An 18,708-nucleotide genomic window follows, 5' to 3' on the forward strand; every position below is an offset into this window, starting at 1 on the left:
ACGACTCCACCTGCTTATGTGACCAAGTCTTCAGTATCCAAGTATGTTACTGCATCCAGAAACTAAATAAATATAAGACTTGTGAAACATTTTTCTCGTGTTTTTATTCACATACAGTATCTTCAGCTCTGAACAGATTACATTCAAGAATATCAAAAGGAGCGAATTACCTGCACATAGAAATGCACTGGGACATACAGTACCTATTCCTCTGTTACAGATCTGCTAGCATACATTAGATATGCAAACATTATAGACTACAGCAGGGTAACAAATACTCTATAACATGTGCATAACGTAACATATGAACACAGAGCTGAGCTATTTACAGTTGATCGAAAAATGTCCTTAACCATTTAATTTCAGCCTCCTTTTTACATATTAACATGTGGAGTATTATTTTATCTGTAGTGGGGAGAGTTGGACTGTTTCTCAAACATCCTTGAAATCACACACACACACACACACACACACACACACACGCGCGCGCGCGCACACACACGCCGCATGAGCTGTTGTTTAAAAGCGCTCTACATTCTACTTCACCATAAATAAGACAATTACAAAAATATACGTCACTTCGAACAGAGCCATAGCAGGAAAAGCGCGTTACAGCCTTTTGTGGAATGAAGAAGAACCAAAAACAACAAAAACTGTCATGACATAGGAGTGAGATGGAGGGAGGGGGGGTGGTTTCCAGGACAGCGTGTGAAAGAGCTTAAAGAACATGTTGGAATTCCAGTGAAAGACAGCAGTTTAATGGGAATGTTTGAGGCTGTGACAGGCTGCGCATGGGTGGCTGCGGTTGGACAGAGATGGTGACGTGGGTGGACGGCGGAGGGGTGGAAGGGGTCGATATGCTGGTTTGGGTTCCCTTTTGAAGGCAAACGCCCCTCCTCGTTGTAGAGGCCAGCACAGGAAGATGTGCTGAGATTAGTAAACATCAGAGATGCGGGAATGCAGAGGGGTTAAAAACTCCAAGTCCATGTTGGATTAGTAGTGTGTGTACATTCACAGGTATATCCCTTGTACTAAGGCTCAGGAGGGTGCAATGTGTGTCAGTGTATGCGTGTGTGCTGCTGCTGTTGCTGCTGCTGGTCCTCCTGATTAGTAGAAGACTACAAGCAAAGCTATTTTTTCTTAGAGTTGACGCTCTTGCAGACCCAGTTCATGCCCTCCTGTATTAAATTTAGGGGAAGCAGTGGGGTGAGAAGGAAAATATAGATATATGTATATTTTTTAAATGCAACAAAGGTGACGCACAGTTCATCTTCTCACCTGAATCCCCTCGCCAGTGAGGGCGGAGCAGGACTGGATCTGCCACATGCGATCCCGGATGGTGTGCAGATTGAGACCCTCTGCGATCTCGGAGGCTGGGGCGGCGGTCAGGAGGTCCTGTTTGTTTGCAAAGATCAGCACAGGAACACCGCTCAGCTTCTCCTCATCTAGCAGCTCAGCCAGCTCCTGCAGCGCACACACAGACACACACATCTGTCAGCTACACATCATGACAGACACACACTTACACAACCAGAAGGGACTTCAACTATACTGTAATGTAAAACAGCTCTAGGGTTCAGATCCTTAAGAAGAAGAAGAAGACCTTTAAGCTGCTACTTTATTTCCCAGGAGTTTGCCACATGGATATAGTTGATATTTGATTTTGGTCAGATTTTATGATTTTATGCCTTATGGCCTTCCTGACACAACCTTTCAATTTATCTGGGCTTGGGGCTTGCACTAGCTTGTACATCCTGAGGCTGGTTTGGGTCTCCTCCCGGAATCAAACCAGTATTTTTCGTGTGTAAGGTGAACGCATTAGCCACATTTAAACTCAGAAGCAAAACATGGAATTATCCATGTTTTCTCTATTTCTAACATAAAATATATATTATATAGCCTAACACCTTAAACACTATATCCTCAGCTTCTGTAATTATTAAAAAATATAAATAATATGTATTTCTTGCTTATTAATTTTGACCCTTTTGTAAAAATAAACTAAATGGTTAAAAGTTTTAGGATTGGTTTGGTATCATTTACAAATGATTTGGGGGAAATAATCAGCTGTTTAATAAAAAATAAATAAAATAATTGGCTTTCTTGCCATAAAATGAATCAGTATGTATAATCTGGGACAGACAAAAATGTCTGAGTACTGGGTAATTAAAATATTAAAAACAAAATTCAAACAGTCGTGCAAAGTCCCATATCTGAACACACACCAGTAAAAAAATGTGAACGACAACTAGTGACATTTACTATAGAGTTGGTATAGAGTTGAGTTTCACAATACTGTAAAATAAAGCATGTAGAATCCTTTTTGACATTTTTAACATTGTTTTTTTAACACCTCTTAGTACATTAAAAATTAAAGTTGAATTATAAGACTCATCCAGGGCAGTACTTCTCAAAACGGTAGGTAAAGGAAGGTTCAAAAATTTTAAATATGCATATATTTAACTATTTTTTTCAGTCATAATTAGAGAACCATCTGGAAACTCCAAAACTTGGTTTTATTTTTCATTTCTGTTACGAAGAATGGTACAAAGTTGAGCAGAAGACCTACAAAGATCTGAAATGGAATAACCCTAAGTACTTATAATTCACTTATAACTATATATAGTCCAATTCTTTTTTTTTTTTTATCACTGTTCATTTGGTAGGAAACTGAAACTTCTTTGGTGAGGAGCCAAAACCCTTATACACATTTACATACCTGACCCGTTTCCTCAAACCTCTTTCTGTCAGCGCTGTCAATGACATAAATCTGAAACAAAAAGTTTTCTTTGTTAGTGTGTGAAAGAGTTGCATGTTACTGCAATTAAGGTCATATTGCTTCATTTGGTGCATCATCTCCTCACCAGAACATCTGTGTTTTCAAAGTAGTTCCTCCAGTACGGCCTGATCTTCCTCTGGCCTCCAATGTCCCAGACATTTAGTTTAAACCCCTGAGACTGCACGCTCTTAATGTTGAATCCCTGCAGGAAGAAGATAAAATAAGTAAGAGGAGGTGAAACGCATGAAAGTTCCACGACCACGCTTTGTATACAAACATCCTTTGTGTCTTACCTGCGTGGGCGTGATGTGGCTGATGTCCTCAGATGCCAACTGTTTAAGGAGTGTGGTCTTCCCACCGTTGTCCAGACCCAGCAGCAGTATCCTCACCTCCTGGTCTGGTGTGCTCTTTAGCTTGCGCAGGATGGACAGCAATCCCTACAACAAGCAGTTAAAAACAGCAGCGTGGTGTTACTGTTCCGGGGGGACAGGGGGAGCACTGCTGCAGCTAACCACCATTGCAAAAACACATCTCTTCTTTCCATCCACCAACAGGCCATTTCTAGCACCCTCTATGGATTTTGATGATGTACAAGCACTCGTCTAACGGTAACAGATCCTCTGAGCAGCAAGTCAGATCTTGTGCTTTGACTTTCTTGATCCTTACGGCTAATTTGTTTCCCAGGCAGGGCTAGATAACGGCACGCAAATGGGAGCTAAACACAGCTAACGTGCTAAGCTAATCTCCCCTGATAACTGAACGAAGCAACAAGGCAGTCGATTTTTTTTCTTTGTCAACCTGGTGGTGACGGAATTTATTACAATTGATATAACTAAAAATGGACGATAAGGTGTAGAAGTATGAGCACTCGAGGAAGTTTGTGTTAGGTTATGCGCTAAATGTTTGCGATAAATTAAAACTCACCATCTTGTTGCCTTCTCTCCTGGAGACGCCGCCGAGGGTTACTAAGGGGAGTGACGTCAGACGCAGAGATACGCACAGATTCCGCGTCGTGTTGCATTCATGAAACTTTTTTTTAAATGGGTAAAAAAAAATGCCGACTCTGATACTGTTTTGAGGGGATATGCTTTTCTTTTGTAATCGAAGTGTATACATTCTGTTCATTAACATTTATTTCCCTGTGTTATTCGTTCTTGTAGCGGCTCGTTAGTAAGTGGTCATTATCGCAGCAGACCAGGGTAAACGGGTGTTCCTTATTTACATTTTGTTTTAAACAAAGTACCATGAAGGCATCGCTAAACCCAAAACTAAGGTGGACGAGTTTAGTTAGCTACCTGCTAAATGTTTAATTGTCTTTAGACAGTACACTTTGAAATCTCATTTTGTGCACTCTTCTTGTCCATAATGTTAAAATAAGTCAACGGACATAAATTTTTACTACTTTTTACCAAAACAAACCGGATATAATGTCACCGAAGTAATTAGCTAGCTACTAACAGTAGCTGTAAACTGGAGGGGGTTGATTCAACATCTAGAACCGCTCCCCCAGTTTCTGATTTAATTTTAGTCTTCAGCCAAATATCAGGTTCGATTTCCACCGGTTTAAACGCAAGGATCTGCCCCATCTGTTCCAGCCTTTGATTGGAGGACAACCTGCCACGTGCGCATTTTTTTTCTTTTACTATGCCTGCACTGGAGTTGAGCTGACCACCTGGCAGGTTCGTGTTCTGCTGGTCCGTTGGAGGTGTATACACAGGTATATTTTCGGTTTCAAAGGGCGGTGTTAGCAGCCGGTGTGTCGGTGTTTTGGCTCGTGCTTTGCTGGGGGTCCCCCCCCCCGTCAGACCCAGCTGGTAACGCGAGGACTGAGTTGCATCAGTCAGTGAGCCCCAACTGACATGTTTTCACTCTTTTCACAGCACTCTGGTCGGTTGTCTTCACACAGGTCTCCCCACATTTCTCTTCTCCACAAACTGCATGTAAGTAATTTAACATTTCAACCATTAGCAGCCACGTGCTACTACTTATCCAGCTGTTACTAGGGCTCTGGCCTACAGATCCAGTTTGGCAACCTTCTGCTAGTCAGCAGTAGTAACTACCTGTACTGCAGTACTCTGCACGTTACATCTCTTATTTCGTTTACTCCACCATATGGATGAAGAAATAGTAATCATTGGTTGATCGATCAGTTGACTCTACTACTTCACTAATAATCACTGATTTTTCATTCAAAATATACAAAAAAAACAACAACAAAAAAAACCCCCACACAGTTCCAGCCCCTTATATGTGAATATTTCGCAATTTGCTCTTCATTTGTTTCAATAGTTGGTCCACTTTAACCAAGCCTCGTCTTAGCCAGCTACAGCAGTGAAATGTTGCTTTACAGCAAAACATGGCTTATTATCATTTTATTACATAATCATATCTGTCAGGGATTATTTAGCTTCGTTTAGTACTTTTAGTGATTTATCTATGGGAGTTGAACTTGTAATTGAGCATTACTAAAGTGCAATACTTGCAGTTTTACCCAAGTAACTGCTCCTCCTATCAATAATTTATGGGATCTGTGCTGTGCTGTTGCCCTGCAGCAAACATTTAGGTCTTCTTGCAATGTTGTGTCTTATTCGTGGCTCAAAGAGTTGGCAGTTCGTCTTGTAACTGGAAGGTTGCCGGTTCGAGCCCCGGCTCGGACAGTCTCGGTCGTTGTGTCCTTGGGCAAGACACTTCACCTACCGCCTACTGGTGATGGCCAGAGGGGCCGATGGCGCGATATGGCAGCCTCGCTTCTGTCAGTCTTCCCCAGGGCAGCTGTGGCTACAACTGTAGCTTGCCTCCACCAGTGTGTGAATGTGAGAGTGAATGAATAGTGGAATTGTACAGCGCTTTGAGGGCCCCGAAAAGCGCTATATAAATTATTATTTATTATTATTATTATTATTCACATTATAATCAATCAGCCTCCCTATTGATTTATCAATGAACAAATCAATCATGTTCTTCGTGACCGTGGCCAAATTGATTAGCACCCTGCTGACCTTCACTACAGGTGACAGTTTCATTATTTGCTTTGGTTCAGGTGGAAATATTTGATAAAGGCTTGATAAGTTGTTTAAAAATGTAGTTAAAGCTGCATTTTTGTGAACAAAACACTACATCAAGAGTTTCGGGATACGTGCTCTGCTGCTAAGGCTTTTTGTCCTCATCACCTTTTTTTTAAGTGTTTAATAATTTGTCATGAAAAAAAGTTCAGTCTTTTCTAGTTTTAGCTTTTAAATGTGAAGATTTGTTGTTCTCTGTGTTTTAAATTAACTGTAAACTGAATCTTTAATCAAACAAAGTAAAGAGTTATGAAGGTGTAATAATTTTTTTCAGATGCAGTCCTATATATGTTCTTTAATATTATTATTTATATGTCCTGGTAATAGGATCTACGTTGACTTATTCTCGACCATGTTCCACAGACCTTTGACCTATTTTGTAAACAAACAGCTTCAGAAATAATCCAGTTCCAACCAGGCTGAACCTTCAGAGACCGCTGATATCCTCTTCTCCTCGCCCTTACATTTCACCTGTTTCAAAACTTACCTAAAACTTACAGTAAGTGCCTAATGGAGATTAACTGTGGATAGGTGGAGCTGTAGTCAGCACGTTTTGGATCCCCCGGTTGCTTCAAAGCGAGCACAATGGTGCAGTTGCAAAAAACTCAAAATCACTACTCGAGGACCCATTAACAGGAGGTGGTTGATGATTTCTAGTAGACGTTTGGGCTTTGAGGGTTTTTAGGCAGTTTGTGTTTGGTTTAAACCCAAGAGCAGATGTTTCCAACAGCCTAACTTTAGAGAGCCTGATCTGCAAAGCTACAGGATAGTCAGAGCAACGATATCGCAGCAGGGGTTGGAGGAATGATGCTGAACAGACGAAAGTTAGTATGTTTACCAGTGTTTAATGCCAACATGGGCACCGTTTCCTCTAGGAGATGTGGAGCAAAGTATTTAAATATGTTACTTTTGTGGCTATAACCACCATAATTTTATGAGGAAGGCAAGTTGCTGAGCTCTGAAATCCCTTTGTACAATACAAACCACATTTATATCACAGGTTTTATTCTTTGCACTTAAAGCATTTTATACTGTCAGGTCAGTAATTTGTTGGATAAAGATACAATTTTAGTAGTTTAGCTGTGACTGAAGTGCAGACTTTCAGCTTGAATTCAAGGATCTTTTCTGGGTCTTTGTACCTTTCTGGTTCAATAAATGAAAAGCCTGCTCTGGTAAAGCTGTTAAAGAATATCTCATTTCTTTGCTTTGAGAAACTCAAGGCAAAGGAATGTTGTTGCAGTTCTTTGGGTGATTATCTATTTGCAAGCCCGTTCCAATAATTTGGCTGAATCCGAGCAGAGAGTAAATACCCTTGCATGCTTCAGAGTTCATCCTGCTACTTCTATCAGCAGTCACGTCATCAATAAACACCAGTGACCCAGTTGCACTGGCAACCATACATGTCCATGCCATAACATATCTTCCACCATTTACACTTCAGATCATGAGCCGTTTCTCTTCTTCTTCATACTTTTCTCTTCCCATCATTCTCGTCTATCTTGATTAGTATTTTCAGTTTTTTAATTATTTTTTTCATAACTATGCAGGCTCTTTTAGATGCTTTATGGCACAGTCTATTCTGGACTTCTAGACCAGTGTAATCAGTGGCTTGCACCTTCAAGGTGATCTAGGTAGACTTTGACGTCTTCAGGCCTTTTGGTGTTGCTGAGCTGGCCGTCTCATTCCTTCTTATAAATATACCAGATTCTTGATTTGGCCACTCCTGAAGTTTTTGCTGTCTCTCGGATGGGTTTATTTATTTATTTATTTCTTTTAGTCTAATGAAGTCTCTCTCACTTGCACTTGCATTCCTTTGGACCTTATATTTAAAATTACAGTTAAAAGCTATCAAATACAAACTCAAGGCTTTGAATTAACTCCAGATGTGTGATCTGCTTCATTTGTTGTAAGAAATGATGGCTGGTAAGACTTATCAATGAATCAATCAATAATATTAAAATAGCTGTTTTTGTATCCTGCACATTTGCTCAGTTTTCTCCTCTTAAACATCACCGTCATGAGCATCAAATTCAGCATGTACGCTGATATAACAAACAGCTGTCTGGGTTCACTCTGCTGTTGTAGGTTTGGTGCTGTAGACACTGACATCACTGTCAAAGCTCTCGCAAATTTAATTAAGTGACCCCATGAGTCCAGTCAATCCTTCATTATGGAAGCAGAAAGGCTAAAAGGGTGATTACGTGTTCGCATGGACTCCTTACATCCAGAACCACAATGGAATGAAGCGTTGGACTGGTACTAGAAACTAAACTAAAGCTCACAGCTTTTCAGATTTGTTATGGATACATCTATTTTCAAACCCAAGGGAGTGTTATGAAATTCTTAGATTAGGGAAACCGAAGAGACTGTTTGGATGTTAATTATCCAAATAAGTTTTGTGTTGTGTCTCAGCTTTATAAACATACACCTTTGCATGTGGGATGTTGAGTTCAAAGGTAGAGAAAACTAGTGTCTCTTAGCCGCTGAGCTAAAAAAACAAAAATCTGTTAATGTTATATCAGCTCAAAGGAGGACAAGAGCATGCATTAACTATTCACCAACTCTTTGATTGTCCTGTAATAATGTCTTTCTTCCTCTTTTCCTCAGGATCTGACTGCAGTTGCTGAGTGACATCCCGCAGAGCGAACACAAGCTGCGAGGCTTTTTGATACATTAATCTGCACCTGGATTTTAACAGACGCAATGGCTCTGAGCTCGTTTGACATCGACGCACCACGATGGGATCAGTCTACGTTCATGGGGAGACTAAAACATTTCTTCAACATCACCGACTGCCGAACAGCGCTCCTGCCTGACTCGCGATTAGATGAGGCCAAAGCTTTAGTAGAAAGCTGCAGGTGAGAAAATGAATGCACAAACTCTAAAATGTCTCGTGTCATGTGACCGTCCTCAAGTTTCCTTTGATAAAAGACATTCAGGGCACAGTGGCTCATTGGCTTGCTCTATCCTAGGTTCAAACCTGGAAATGGAAAGATTGTTTGCAGTTTGCATGTTCTCCCAGTGGGTTTCCTTTTAGGAGCTCTGGTTTCCCCCTCTATTGGAAACCATCCTGGGTTAATGCTGCCTATGATGGCCCAGGACACCTTCACAAAAAGAGTTTCACTCCATTGTTAAAGAAACAAAACTCTGGAGAAAGAAAATATAACCTTAAACTTGATATTCTTGTGTTGTGAACTTGTGTGCAGACTGCTTCAGATAGTTTTAGCTCCTCTGTATGATAAGTACAAGTAAGAGTGGTCATCTCAGGCACACAGCTCTGGCTGCAACCACAGAAACCCTGAACCCCCCTCCCGTAGACAGCCACAGTAGGACAGTCCTAATACTCACCCTGAAAAAAAAGAGCATTCTGCAATCAAATAAGAACTGCATTTCACATGCAGAACACAAAACTTACGGCAGAAGAGTAGTTTAAGTAAAGAAGGAAACCACCTGTCATGTCTGTGACAAAATCGTAGAAATTCCCATTTTACCTTCAACGTTTTGCTTCATACCCTGTTCTCTGTGATGTAACCGTGCTTCTGCAGATTTTATTATGAATCTGTGTTGTAGTTATGAAAAGCTCCGCCAGCGTCATTGAGTGTGTTTTTGTTTTTTTGCTGCTTTGCAGAGCGGGATCCATCCCTCCCGGCACCACAGCAGAGCAGCTCTACTACGCTAAGAAGCTCTACGACTCAGCTTTTCACCCAGACACAGGAGACCGCATGAACCTCATCGGCCGCATGTCATTCCAGGTACCCGGAGGCATGGCCATCACCGGCTTCATGCTGCAGTTCTACAGGTAGAGAAGAGCGAACAGGCAGAGCTGCATTTTACCACATCCTACTTTCTTGCAGAGGAAGTTCTACAGGTTTCATAATTCATGTCTGTTTCTAGGACAGTTCCTGCTGTGGTGTTCTGGCAGTGGGTAAATCAGTCCTTCAACGCTTTAGTCAACTACACCAACCGCAACGCTGCCTCCCCCATCACTCCCAAGTAAGCGCTCTTAAGACTTTAAGTTTGTCATTTCACATCCTCCAGATAAGAATGCAGTGAACTCTCACAGCATCAGCAGGCAACTAGAAATTTTTGAGGGCATCAGTAGAGGTAAAAAGAGCAGTAGCAAGTTTCACTGCCACTTTCCATTCCCCCATGGTAACTAGGTTACCACGGGGGAAGACTTCTCGTCAGATACTTTTACCTTATCGGTAATAATTGTTTCAAACTTCCTTCCAAAGTGGTCTGCACAACAAACTGATTTGATCCTGTCTTCTTGGATTGATTTACAGGTCGCTTTCTTCATATCCAGCCATCAGGTGCATGGTGTGTACTGGTGGATATCATGCCATGCACCTGTAAAGCAGTTTTCACACATGAACTTTGGACAATTATGGGAGATATTTTCTAGAGTTATCCTTTCTCACCTGTAGCACAAAACAGGAAATGATTCCTTTCACAGTGTATCATAAAAATGGCATGTAGTGGAAGCTTAACCAAATGCACACTTGCAGTATTTGAATAAATGTAAACATGGGTGCATTTAAACACACCTTAATTTTATCTGGATGCAAAACAAAACGTGTGAGAGCTCCACATACTGAATGCTGGCTATTTTATATGCCTATTTATGTAAACATTTAAAAAAAAACAAAACAGTTTTCTAATAGCAGCTGCTGTTCGATGCCTTTGTTGTGTCTCTCAGACAGATTGGAGTAGCCTACGTTACAGCGACCAGCACAGCTTTAGCAACAGCGGTCGGACTGAACCTCTACACAAAGGTACAAATGCTGCACGCAGGAACTCATACAGCGCTGACTGTTTTTAAGAAGTGTTTTGTCGTCAAACTTATCTGGATGCGATCACTTTTATGCCCTATGTTTAAAATTATGGCCAAACCAACTTATAAATAATAGTTTGGGTCACATCTGTTATGCTTTTTCTTGGTTTCTGTCTTATATATCCTGTTGCTGTTGGTGAACAAAAACCAACAGGAGCAAAAGCTGAAAATGTCCCTTTAACCCAGTCACAGCTGCACAGATCTTTACAGGTATTACAATGATATTCATGATGACTTTTCTCTGCTTTTTCCCACAGAAAGCTCCTCCTCTCGTGGCTCGCTGGGTCCCTTTTGTAGCTGTGGCAGCTGCCAACTGTGTTAACATTCCCATGATGAGGCAGCAGTGAGTCCTCCTGCATTTTTCTTCGAACTGCAGGGTTTTTTTGGCCATGTCTGCTGAAACCACAGCGACTCTGTAAGGGCAGGCTTCCTGAGGATACTCAACCACAGAGCAGTGTTTGCTGTGTTAGATCCTGAGAGAAGGTGTTCTGCAGAATTACTGATCTTAAAATAGTGGCGTGATGTGTAAATCTCTTTTAGCTATGGCTCAGGGGATGGTAATGTAGGTCAGTTGGTACATGCTGAAATATTTCAACAGCTATTGGATGATTTGCCGTGAAATTTTGCACAGATGTTCATGGTTCCTTCGGTCTTTGCGTGTTTTCCTTTAGCTCCACCAGCATGGTTTTCAAACAAACTTCTACTTTATATTTCAACATCTTCTTGATGGAAGGTTAAGTGCACCAATACTCAACCAGAATCCTAATTATCTCAGTGATCTCAACAACTATTTCACTGAATCTCATTAAATTTGGTTCACATGTCCATGCTTCCAGCACGACTATATTTATTCAGTTTGGTAGACCTTTTTTATCTACCAAGGGTCCCTGGGAAGTCAGAAATGTAGCTGTCTCCACCCTTTTGTTTTATATCACGGCATATTTGGGCCATTGAAGTTAAAATAAGAAGGAAAGAACAGATTTAGTAGAAAGCCTTGACACTAATGACACAGATTAAAAAAAAAGTAGAAGAAAAATAGGGTTTAAAGTAACAACTAGCAGATGTTATAGCCATTGTGTAATTAAATAATTATTTGTGCCGGAACTAAAGCAATAAGGAAATACTTGTTATTTGAACTTTGAATCACCAGATTATCAGAAGAAAGATTTTTCAGCGTACCGATGGTGTCATTTACTGTGTGCTGTCATTGTTTACCGTCTGCCTGCAGTTTGATGATCCACCCTCACAAAGTGAAGTCATATCATTTGTTAAATTAAATTCAAAGCAGATTTGGCTTTTTCTCCATAAATTTGTGGTTTAAATTTCAGAGATTTTGAGTTTTTAGGATTAATTAAGGCTCGTAAACGCAAAGAAAATTCCAGCTTTAACTTCAGTAAATGTGTTTGTTTCTCGGAACACCACGCCTCCTTAAAGCTTATTTTTAACTTTTACTTTGAATGGCCATTATGCAATAATTAAATACCTGCCAAACCAGTTGCACTAATTATTTAAAGTTGGCATATTTACTTGCTAAAGTGGGATGGTTAGGACTTCTGTATGTGTTTGTATAGAGTTGGTACAACAGACGCAGCAGTCGTAGTTCAAGATATTAGTTAACATCTTTAACTAGCTTACCTTGATTTCTGTGTGCATCTGTGTAATCTCTGAGCTGCTTATAAGTTTCTGTGTTTGCAAAAACAAGAAATCTATACTTTTAATGTTACTCTACACACTCTTAATGTTTTTTGTTTAGTTTTTTTTTCTGGAAATCTCAGCAGAGATCGTTGCATTCCACGGGTAGACAAACAGGAGCTGGCTCATTTTCACAATTTTGTTCTCCAGTTTGATGCTTGTGACATTCGTGATTTGGAGAGAGCACTTTTCATCCTTATAAAGCTTAATTTTGGTGCTTTGGGGCATTTATTAAGAAAGTGGGGAGAGACTGAAGGTGAATGAGACACAGGGAAGGGTCTGGGGCCTTTAGTACAGATCCTCTCTCGTTACAGATTATTACACTTCTTTTTGGTTTTTTTTGTTTTCAGTATTGAAGGTTTAAGATGAAGTGAAGTCAGAATAGCTACCTAATAAAAGAGTGTTTACTGTGAACTGTGCAGTACTTGATACTGTATATTGTTAAAGTACAGAGCAAGACATAAAACAATAAAGCTATAAAATAAATCCAAAATAAATGAGTAAAACAACACAATAAACACATTCCCCTCTTATCTCTAAGAGAAACACTTCATGTTCAGTTTCCTTTTTCTTTGTTTTTAGTCTTTTCATCTTCATTTTCTCTGTTTTTTTAGGGAAATTCTGAATGGCATCGCCGTCACAGATGAAAATGGCAACAAACTGGGCCACTCTACGGTCCGGACACACTTTAAGGCACTTTAAGGCACTTTGTAATGTGTTTATTTTTTCTTAAATTGTCTCCATTTTTTCTGTTTGCAGAAAGCAGCAGTAAAAGGCATCGCTCAGGTGGTCATTTCTCGGGTTACCATGGCCGCACCAGGAATGAGTATGCAAAGAAGTGTTTAAGAGAAAGTTATGTCATGAAGATATGATAAATCCTCTCTCTCTTCTTCACGTAATGTTCTTGTTCTTCTCCTTTTGTCAGTTGTCCTCCCCATCATCATGCAAAGGCTGGAAAAATACAAGTTCATGCAGGTAAGATGTTCGTCTTCATTACCGTTCTCCTGCTAAATGTGTGCATTTGTCCTCATTGTGCTTTTCTCGCTTTTTACAGAGAATCACATTTCTCCATGGACCAATTCAAGTGATGCTGGTGGGAGGGTTGTAAGTACAGAGAGTTTACAGGGTCAGGTGTACTATAATGTCCTCTGGAGTATTTCAGTGGTAACTTTTGTCCTTTTTTCCCAAAGTTTGATCTTCATGGTGCCGGCTGCCTGCTCCCTGTTCCCTCAGAGATGGTAATGAAACTGTTTCTTTACTTTCACACAAGTTTGTGGACTTTAAGGAGCATCAAGAAATAATTAGCTTTAGTCAGCCTGGTTTCTTGACATGCGTATTTATGTACATTTTCTCTGGGCTTTGGTGGTCATTGTGGAGGAATTTTGACCCACTCTTCTTTACAGTTTGTTGAAGTTTGCGAGCATTCATTTATTCTCTTAAATGAGGTTGAGGTCTGGACTTTGGGCCATTGCAACACCTCAATTCTTTTCTTTATCCGCCTGTTGCGCTTAAGATCGTTGTCCTGTGACGTGACAGAGTTTCAGCCAAGCTTTAGCCTCAAACCTCACATTTGACTTGAGGATACTTCGGTATACAGAGGCATTCACGGTTAACTTAATGACTACAAGATGTAGAGCTCATGGGGCTCCAAAATAAACCCACATCATCAGCCTTCCACCGCCGTGCTCACAGTAAGCTGTGCTGTCACGTTCCTTTTGGAGAGAAAGGGCTTTCTCCTGGCAACCTTTAGAAACAAGCCCTTCATGTTCAGTCTTTTTTCTTTGTACTGAGGCCTGCAGAGTCAGTGATGTAGCTCTTGGGTTTTTTGCAGATTGTTTGAGCACAAACTGACTTTGGGATGAATTTGCTGGGACTGTGGCAAATGTTCCAGAACAGCAAACTGCCAAAACCTCTGTTTTTATAGAGGTTCCCACACCTGCTGACGATTAGCTGCTCCTGGCTGTTACGTACTCTCTTAATTTCTGTGGAAACAGTAAGGGTGTATTTAGTTTTCATAGGACTGCACACAATTACATTAATAGGGAAAAAGAAAGTCCTTTGTTTAAATAAACATTGACTGTATATAAAAGATGGAGGATTACAGCGCAGTTGCTCATTGGTTGGTTCTGTTTTTGAAGCTCAACTCAAATTTTTGATCTTCAACTCATCAGAAAAGTGTTCAGAGAAGTTCTAGATGAAGGGAGGAGTGGAGTTGGTTTCCGTACTATAGAAATATAGTATTTGTAATCAAAAGAGTTCATTAGAGTTGCCTCAGAATAGCCCTTAAAACACTTTAAGACACGTTGTCTTCAGCTTCAGATGGTATGCTCTCTCTCACATATGTTTGAATTGACAAAAATCAAAGTAAAACAGTGAGCTGTGTGATAAAACTTAGGAATAAATCATAAATATAAGAGTTTTTGTAGAACCTTCTCTATAGGAGGAAGCAGGTTATCAAGACCTGTATCTAAGTTAAGTTGTAGCTGTTTCACACAATCAGCTTCTGCTACAGAAACTAGTCCACACTAATCGACTAGATTTTAAAAATCCAAAGCAGAAAGCTCAGGTTTTCAAGTCTTGTGGCTTTGGTCCGATAAAAGATGTTCGTGTTAGTGCAGCTGGTGGATTAATTTGCGATGCTGGAATTCCTGGAGTTACAATAAATCCTGCTGCAGTGTCTTGGCCTCTAATCAGCTTTCAAACGTGTTGTTCGCTCAAGCTCGCTCAGACATATTTCATCATCTCAGTCTTCAGATCCAGTTTAAAACTCACAGAGAAAATTAACTTTTGGGAAACAGTTTCAACTGAAGTTAGATTTTCAAATAAGGATGCAGCTTATCTGTATGTTAGTTTGTTTTGAAAGACTCAGATAAAATGTGGCAAATCATATTTTTACAAGTTTATTTCCATCTTACCAGCAAATTATAAATATAAATTATAATGTAAGCCTGCTTGGGAACTTATGATCATTGATTTAAATGTTGGTTTAGTCTGATTGTGCAGCCCAGGTCTGGACTTACCGCCTTAAATTTAAGGTTTGGGAGTGACCCGATAGTAAAATGGTGAGGATGCATACCACATGCCGTTCCCTTTGTTTAATTCTCATCTCTCTCCGCTGCTCTTGTTTCGTAAAAATATGAAATGCTTATAAGAGAAAAAAATGATTGATGATGTGCGGTTAACAGGTGCTTCTAATGGTCTACAATCAGATCAGTAGTCCATAACTCATTGTTCTCTGAAGGCAAAGCTAAAAAATGAAATGTCAGTGAGGTGAGTGGAATTAAAACGCAGCACCAGCGAGCGTGGAATGAAGACGCTTAACAACTGCTTTCCAGATGTTCACTGTGACTTATGGTTTAGCTGGTGTTTAGGGTAAAAACACAAAACTTTCTCATGGATTTTCAGTTTGGAGAGCATGTTTTTTTCCCCCATTGGAAGTATTTCAACTTTAAAGAGTATCTATTCTCTACTTGACCAATTCTATATTTTCTACTGGAGCAGCTGTGCACGGTTCACAGTCATGTTAAACTGGGCCTTAGCTCATAAACTGGCTTCTACCTTTACGTTCACTCTCTTTTTAAGCTTTTGCATGAGTAAAAGCATGCACACTGCTGTCTATATGAAATGTTGTCCATGTTTAATGTAAGTTTACACTAAAGAAAAAAAAGTAAAATGCAGTTCTTATTTTAAACATTTTGGGGGGATAAGACTCACTTTTCTTTATATTGAGATTAAGCCAGAACTCGAACGATTCAGCGAGAGAATAAACCTAAAATTGCCTGTTCTTTCGTCCTTAAGGTTCAGCAAGTAAAGTGTTCACACACGGTGCTAAAGACTGGCACATGTCTAGTTATCTTTAATAAAACCTGCCAAGATTTTATAAACTTACAGTAGAATAGTGCAACTTTTTAACCTCAATATGTTGCTCATTTTAAAATATATTTTGCATCCTGTGTTGTAAAACTCATTTATAACTCTTTACTGAGGCCTTGAAGAGCTGTAATAACAACATTATAACAATGAATATTAAGTACATGTCAAATAATAATTTGCTTTCCTAATTACCCGAGTAGATTTTATTATTTGTTTTACTGACAAAAATGTGTTTTGTCCTCTACACTTTCATTAGCATTGACTACAACACTTTGTTTTGCCTTGATATGCAAACAAACCTTTGACTGTGCTCCTCTTTTCCTTTCTGTCCTCTCTTCCTCCTCCTGCAGCTCTATGGCTGTTTCAAAGCTGGAGCCTGAGCTGAGAGACTCCATCAGGTCTCAATATGGGGACAGCATACGACACGTCTACTTCAACAAAGGCCTCTGAGGTCAAGAGGGTTGATTAGCGTTTTCTATTCGACGCACAAGACTCAATTCATGTGTTTCGATATCGTGACCTAAGTCTGTGATTATTAGTCACAATGAAATGCTTCTTTGTTCCTTTTTTTTTTCTTCATTACATTTTCAAACTGGTGCTTGTCTTTGGATGTTTGCTGTGGGACTTTTGATCAATGCTGTCACTTAATTCTTACTCTAATCACAACAGTCTGGATTCCTGCTGAGAACCCAAATGATCTACTCTCAGGAACAGCACGTCAGAATAAATCTGTTCGCTTTTTTGTCGGAGTGTGGCTCTCCTGTAGCTGCTTCCATTGTTTCTGTCTCAATGTTCGAAAATGGGGTCTCCCAAACCTTCTTACAGTCTGTGCCTTTTTACAAAGTGGTAGGAGAGAAGCAACACTGAAGGCATTAATGGCTTAACTGTGAAACCTTAAAAAAAGAGAAAAGGTTCCTCTATGCATGAGTCAAGTCTAGTGAGGTTGTTCAGTGGAGGCTGCTGCCCTCTTCTGCCAGAAAAGAGGTAAATGTGTGATCTGTCTCTGTGATTTATCTGAGATGTTTGACAGCTGGATCCCTTCGCCGTGTCAACTCTGACCTCTGTAAGCTGGAATAAAACCACACACAATTGAAGCACATCTCCTCACAGTGGTGTTTATTTAATCCAGTGATCGTTCATCGTGTGGAAGATGCTCAAACTTTAACAAACTTTATGGAGAAAGTTAGTCATGACTTCAGCTGCACCCGGAGCATGTGAGGAAAAACAGCAAACTCAGTGGCTTCTGTGATACATTTATGTGAGTCATGTGAATGCCAGAACTCACTGCATGTCTCAGCAGTATCAGTGCTGCTTTAATAAAAAATGTTCTTCTGCAGCTACATGAAAGAAAAGACGTCCTGCAGTGGGCTGAACCCACAGAACTAAAAGTCTTTCCCAAATCCAACCTGGGAGTTTGTGCCATAGTACAAAAGCCTCATAGCTGAAGGCTCTGCCTCCCATTCTGCTTTTACCCTGCAATCTGACAGTGAAGTGCTTTGTTAGGATAATAAGGTACTATGGGGTCTTTAACATATGACTGGCCCAAATTTAAGATTTTATATGTGAGACTAATATAATGTAATTCTGAATTTAACATGGAAAAAGTGCGAGACCTCTGACAGAGCCAATCCCAGTCAGGCCTTTACACATTCCCCCTCTGATGGAGTCTACAAGCTCTCTTAATTAACCATTTATCACCCAAGTTTCTACAGCTCTAAAGGACCCCTTTTTTATATATAATTTTGGCTCTAAAATTACAAAATAATCTCATCTTTCAGGTATCATTTGCATTTTCTCTTGAACACAAATGGCAATGGGGCGCTGATAAATAAAGAGTTGGGCAGCTGAATAGAAAAGCACCAATCCTCACACTTCAGCATCTGCAGTGACTGCTGTCACATCGAGCTAAGGCCATGTCCATCCCTTTTTTGAATATCTACCTGTTTCACTTCATTTTCATTCAGGCACTTATAGTAAAACTTCCAAAATGCTCCCACATCTCAAAATCGTTTTTTGCTCTCTTTTGACTGTCTTGCTCTGTAACATTAAAAATCAAACATTAACAGCTCCATTGTGACAGTCCTGAAATAATCACTTGGGACTTCTTTCTGTGAGCCTGCGGCTTTTCCTCCATATCAGACGAAAAACAGATTCTGCACCTTTACGTGTTTTATTTAAGGAAGGCTTAATAATCCACTTTCACTTAAGACTAGCTGGTTTAAAACAGCTGGTTTAAAGCACTTAATTTGGCAGGCAAATTGAAAGTGGGGAGAAAGAGGGTGTAGATTTGGGCCTCAGGGAAGGGAGCCGATTGAGTTGGTGGGAAAGCAAAGAGAGGATCGAGGAGTGCAAAGATACACAAACAGACTTCTTCTTCTTGCGGCTGCTCCCTTTAGGTGTCACTGCAGTGGATCGTAAGCCTCCATCTCACCCTGTCGCTCATCTGTAACACTGTGCACGTCCTTCAC

At 40.2% G+C, this 18,708-nt stretch overlaps 2 protein-coding genes across 4 annotated transcripts; one reads left to right on the forward strand and one right to left on the reverse strand.

Moving 5' to 3' along the window:
* Positions 1-85: 85 nt before the first annotated feature.
* arl3b (ADP ribosylation factor like GTPase 3b) lies at positions 86-3,895 on the reverse strand. The gene is made up of 6 exons (XM_084938616.1): positions 3,704-3,895; positions 3,073-3,216; positions 2,865-2,981; positions 2,720-2,770; positions 1,279-1,464; positions 86-1,178 (listed from the first exon to the last, which is right to left on the reverse strand). Exons 1-6 carry the CDS (start codon positions 3,893-3,895, stop codon positions 1,131-1,133), a joined length of 738 nt encoding a protein of 245 aa, XP_084794742.1. The 3' UTR covers positions 86-1,130.
* On the forward strand, positions 3,214-17,334 carry sfxn2 (sideroflexin 2). Of its 3 annotated transcripts, none has more exons than XM_084937352.1 (13): positions 3,214-3,387; positions 4,660-4,719; positions 8,449-8,699; positions 9,470-9,640; positions 9,736-9,834; positions 10,541-10,616; positions 10,933-11,018; positions 12,982-13,042; positions 13,127-13,193; positions 13,293-13,342; positions 13,422-13,471; positions 13,558-13,605; positions 16,591-17,334. In XM_084937352.1, exons 3-13 carry the CDS (start codon positions 8,545-8,547, stop codon positions 16,688-16,690), a joined length of 963 nt encoding a protein of 320 aa, XP_084793478.1. In that variant the 5' UTR covers positions 3,214-3,387; positions 4,660-4,719; positions 8,449-8,544; the 3' UTR covers positions 16,691-17,334. The 3 variants fall into 3 exon arrangements, with proteins under 3 accessions (XP_084793478.1, XP_084793477.1, XP_084793479.1); XM_084937351.1 differs by lacking the exon at positions 3,214-3,387 and adding an exon at positions 3,427-4,496; XM_084937353.1 differs by lacking the exon at positions 3,214-3,387 and adding an exon at positions 3,427-4,458.
* The last annotated feature ends 1,374 nt before the right edge of the window (positions 17,335-18,708 follow it).

Source organism: Perissodus microlepis, chromosome 8 (genome assembly GCF_051167445.1).
Source record: "Perissodus microlepis isolate ML-2025 ecotype Zambia chromosome 8, ASM5116744v1, whole genome shotgun sequence".
Lineage (NCBI taxonomy): Eukaryota > Metazoa > Chordata > Actinopteri > Cichliformes > Cichlidae > Perissodus > Perissodus microlepis.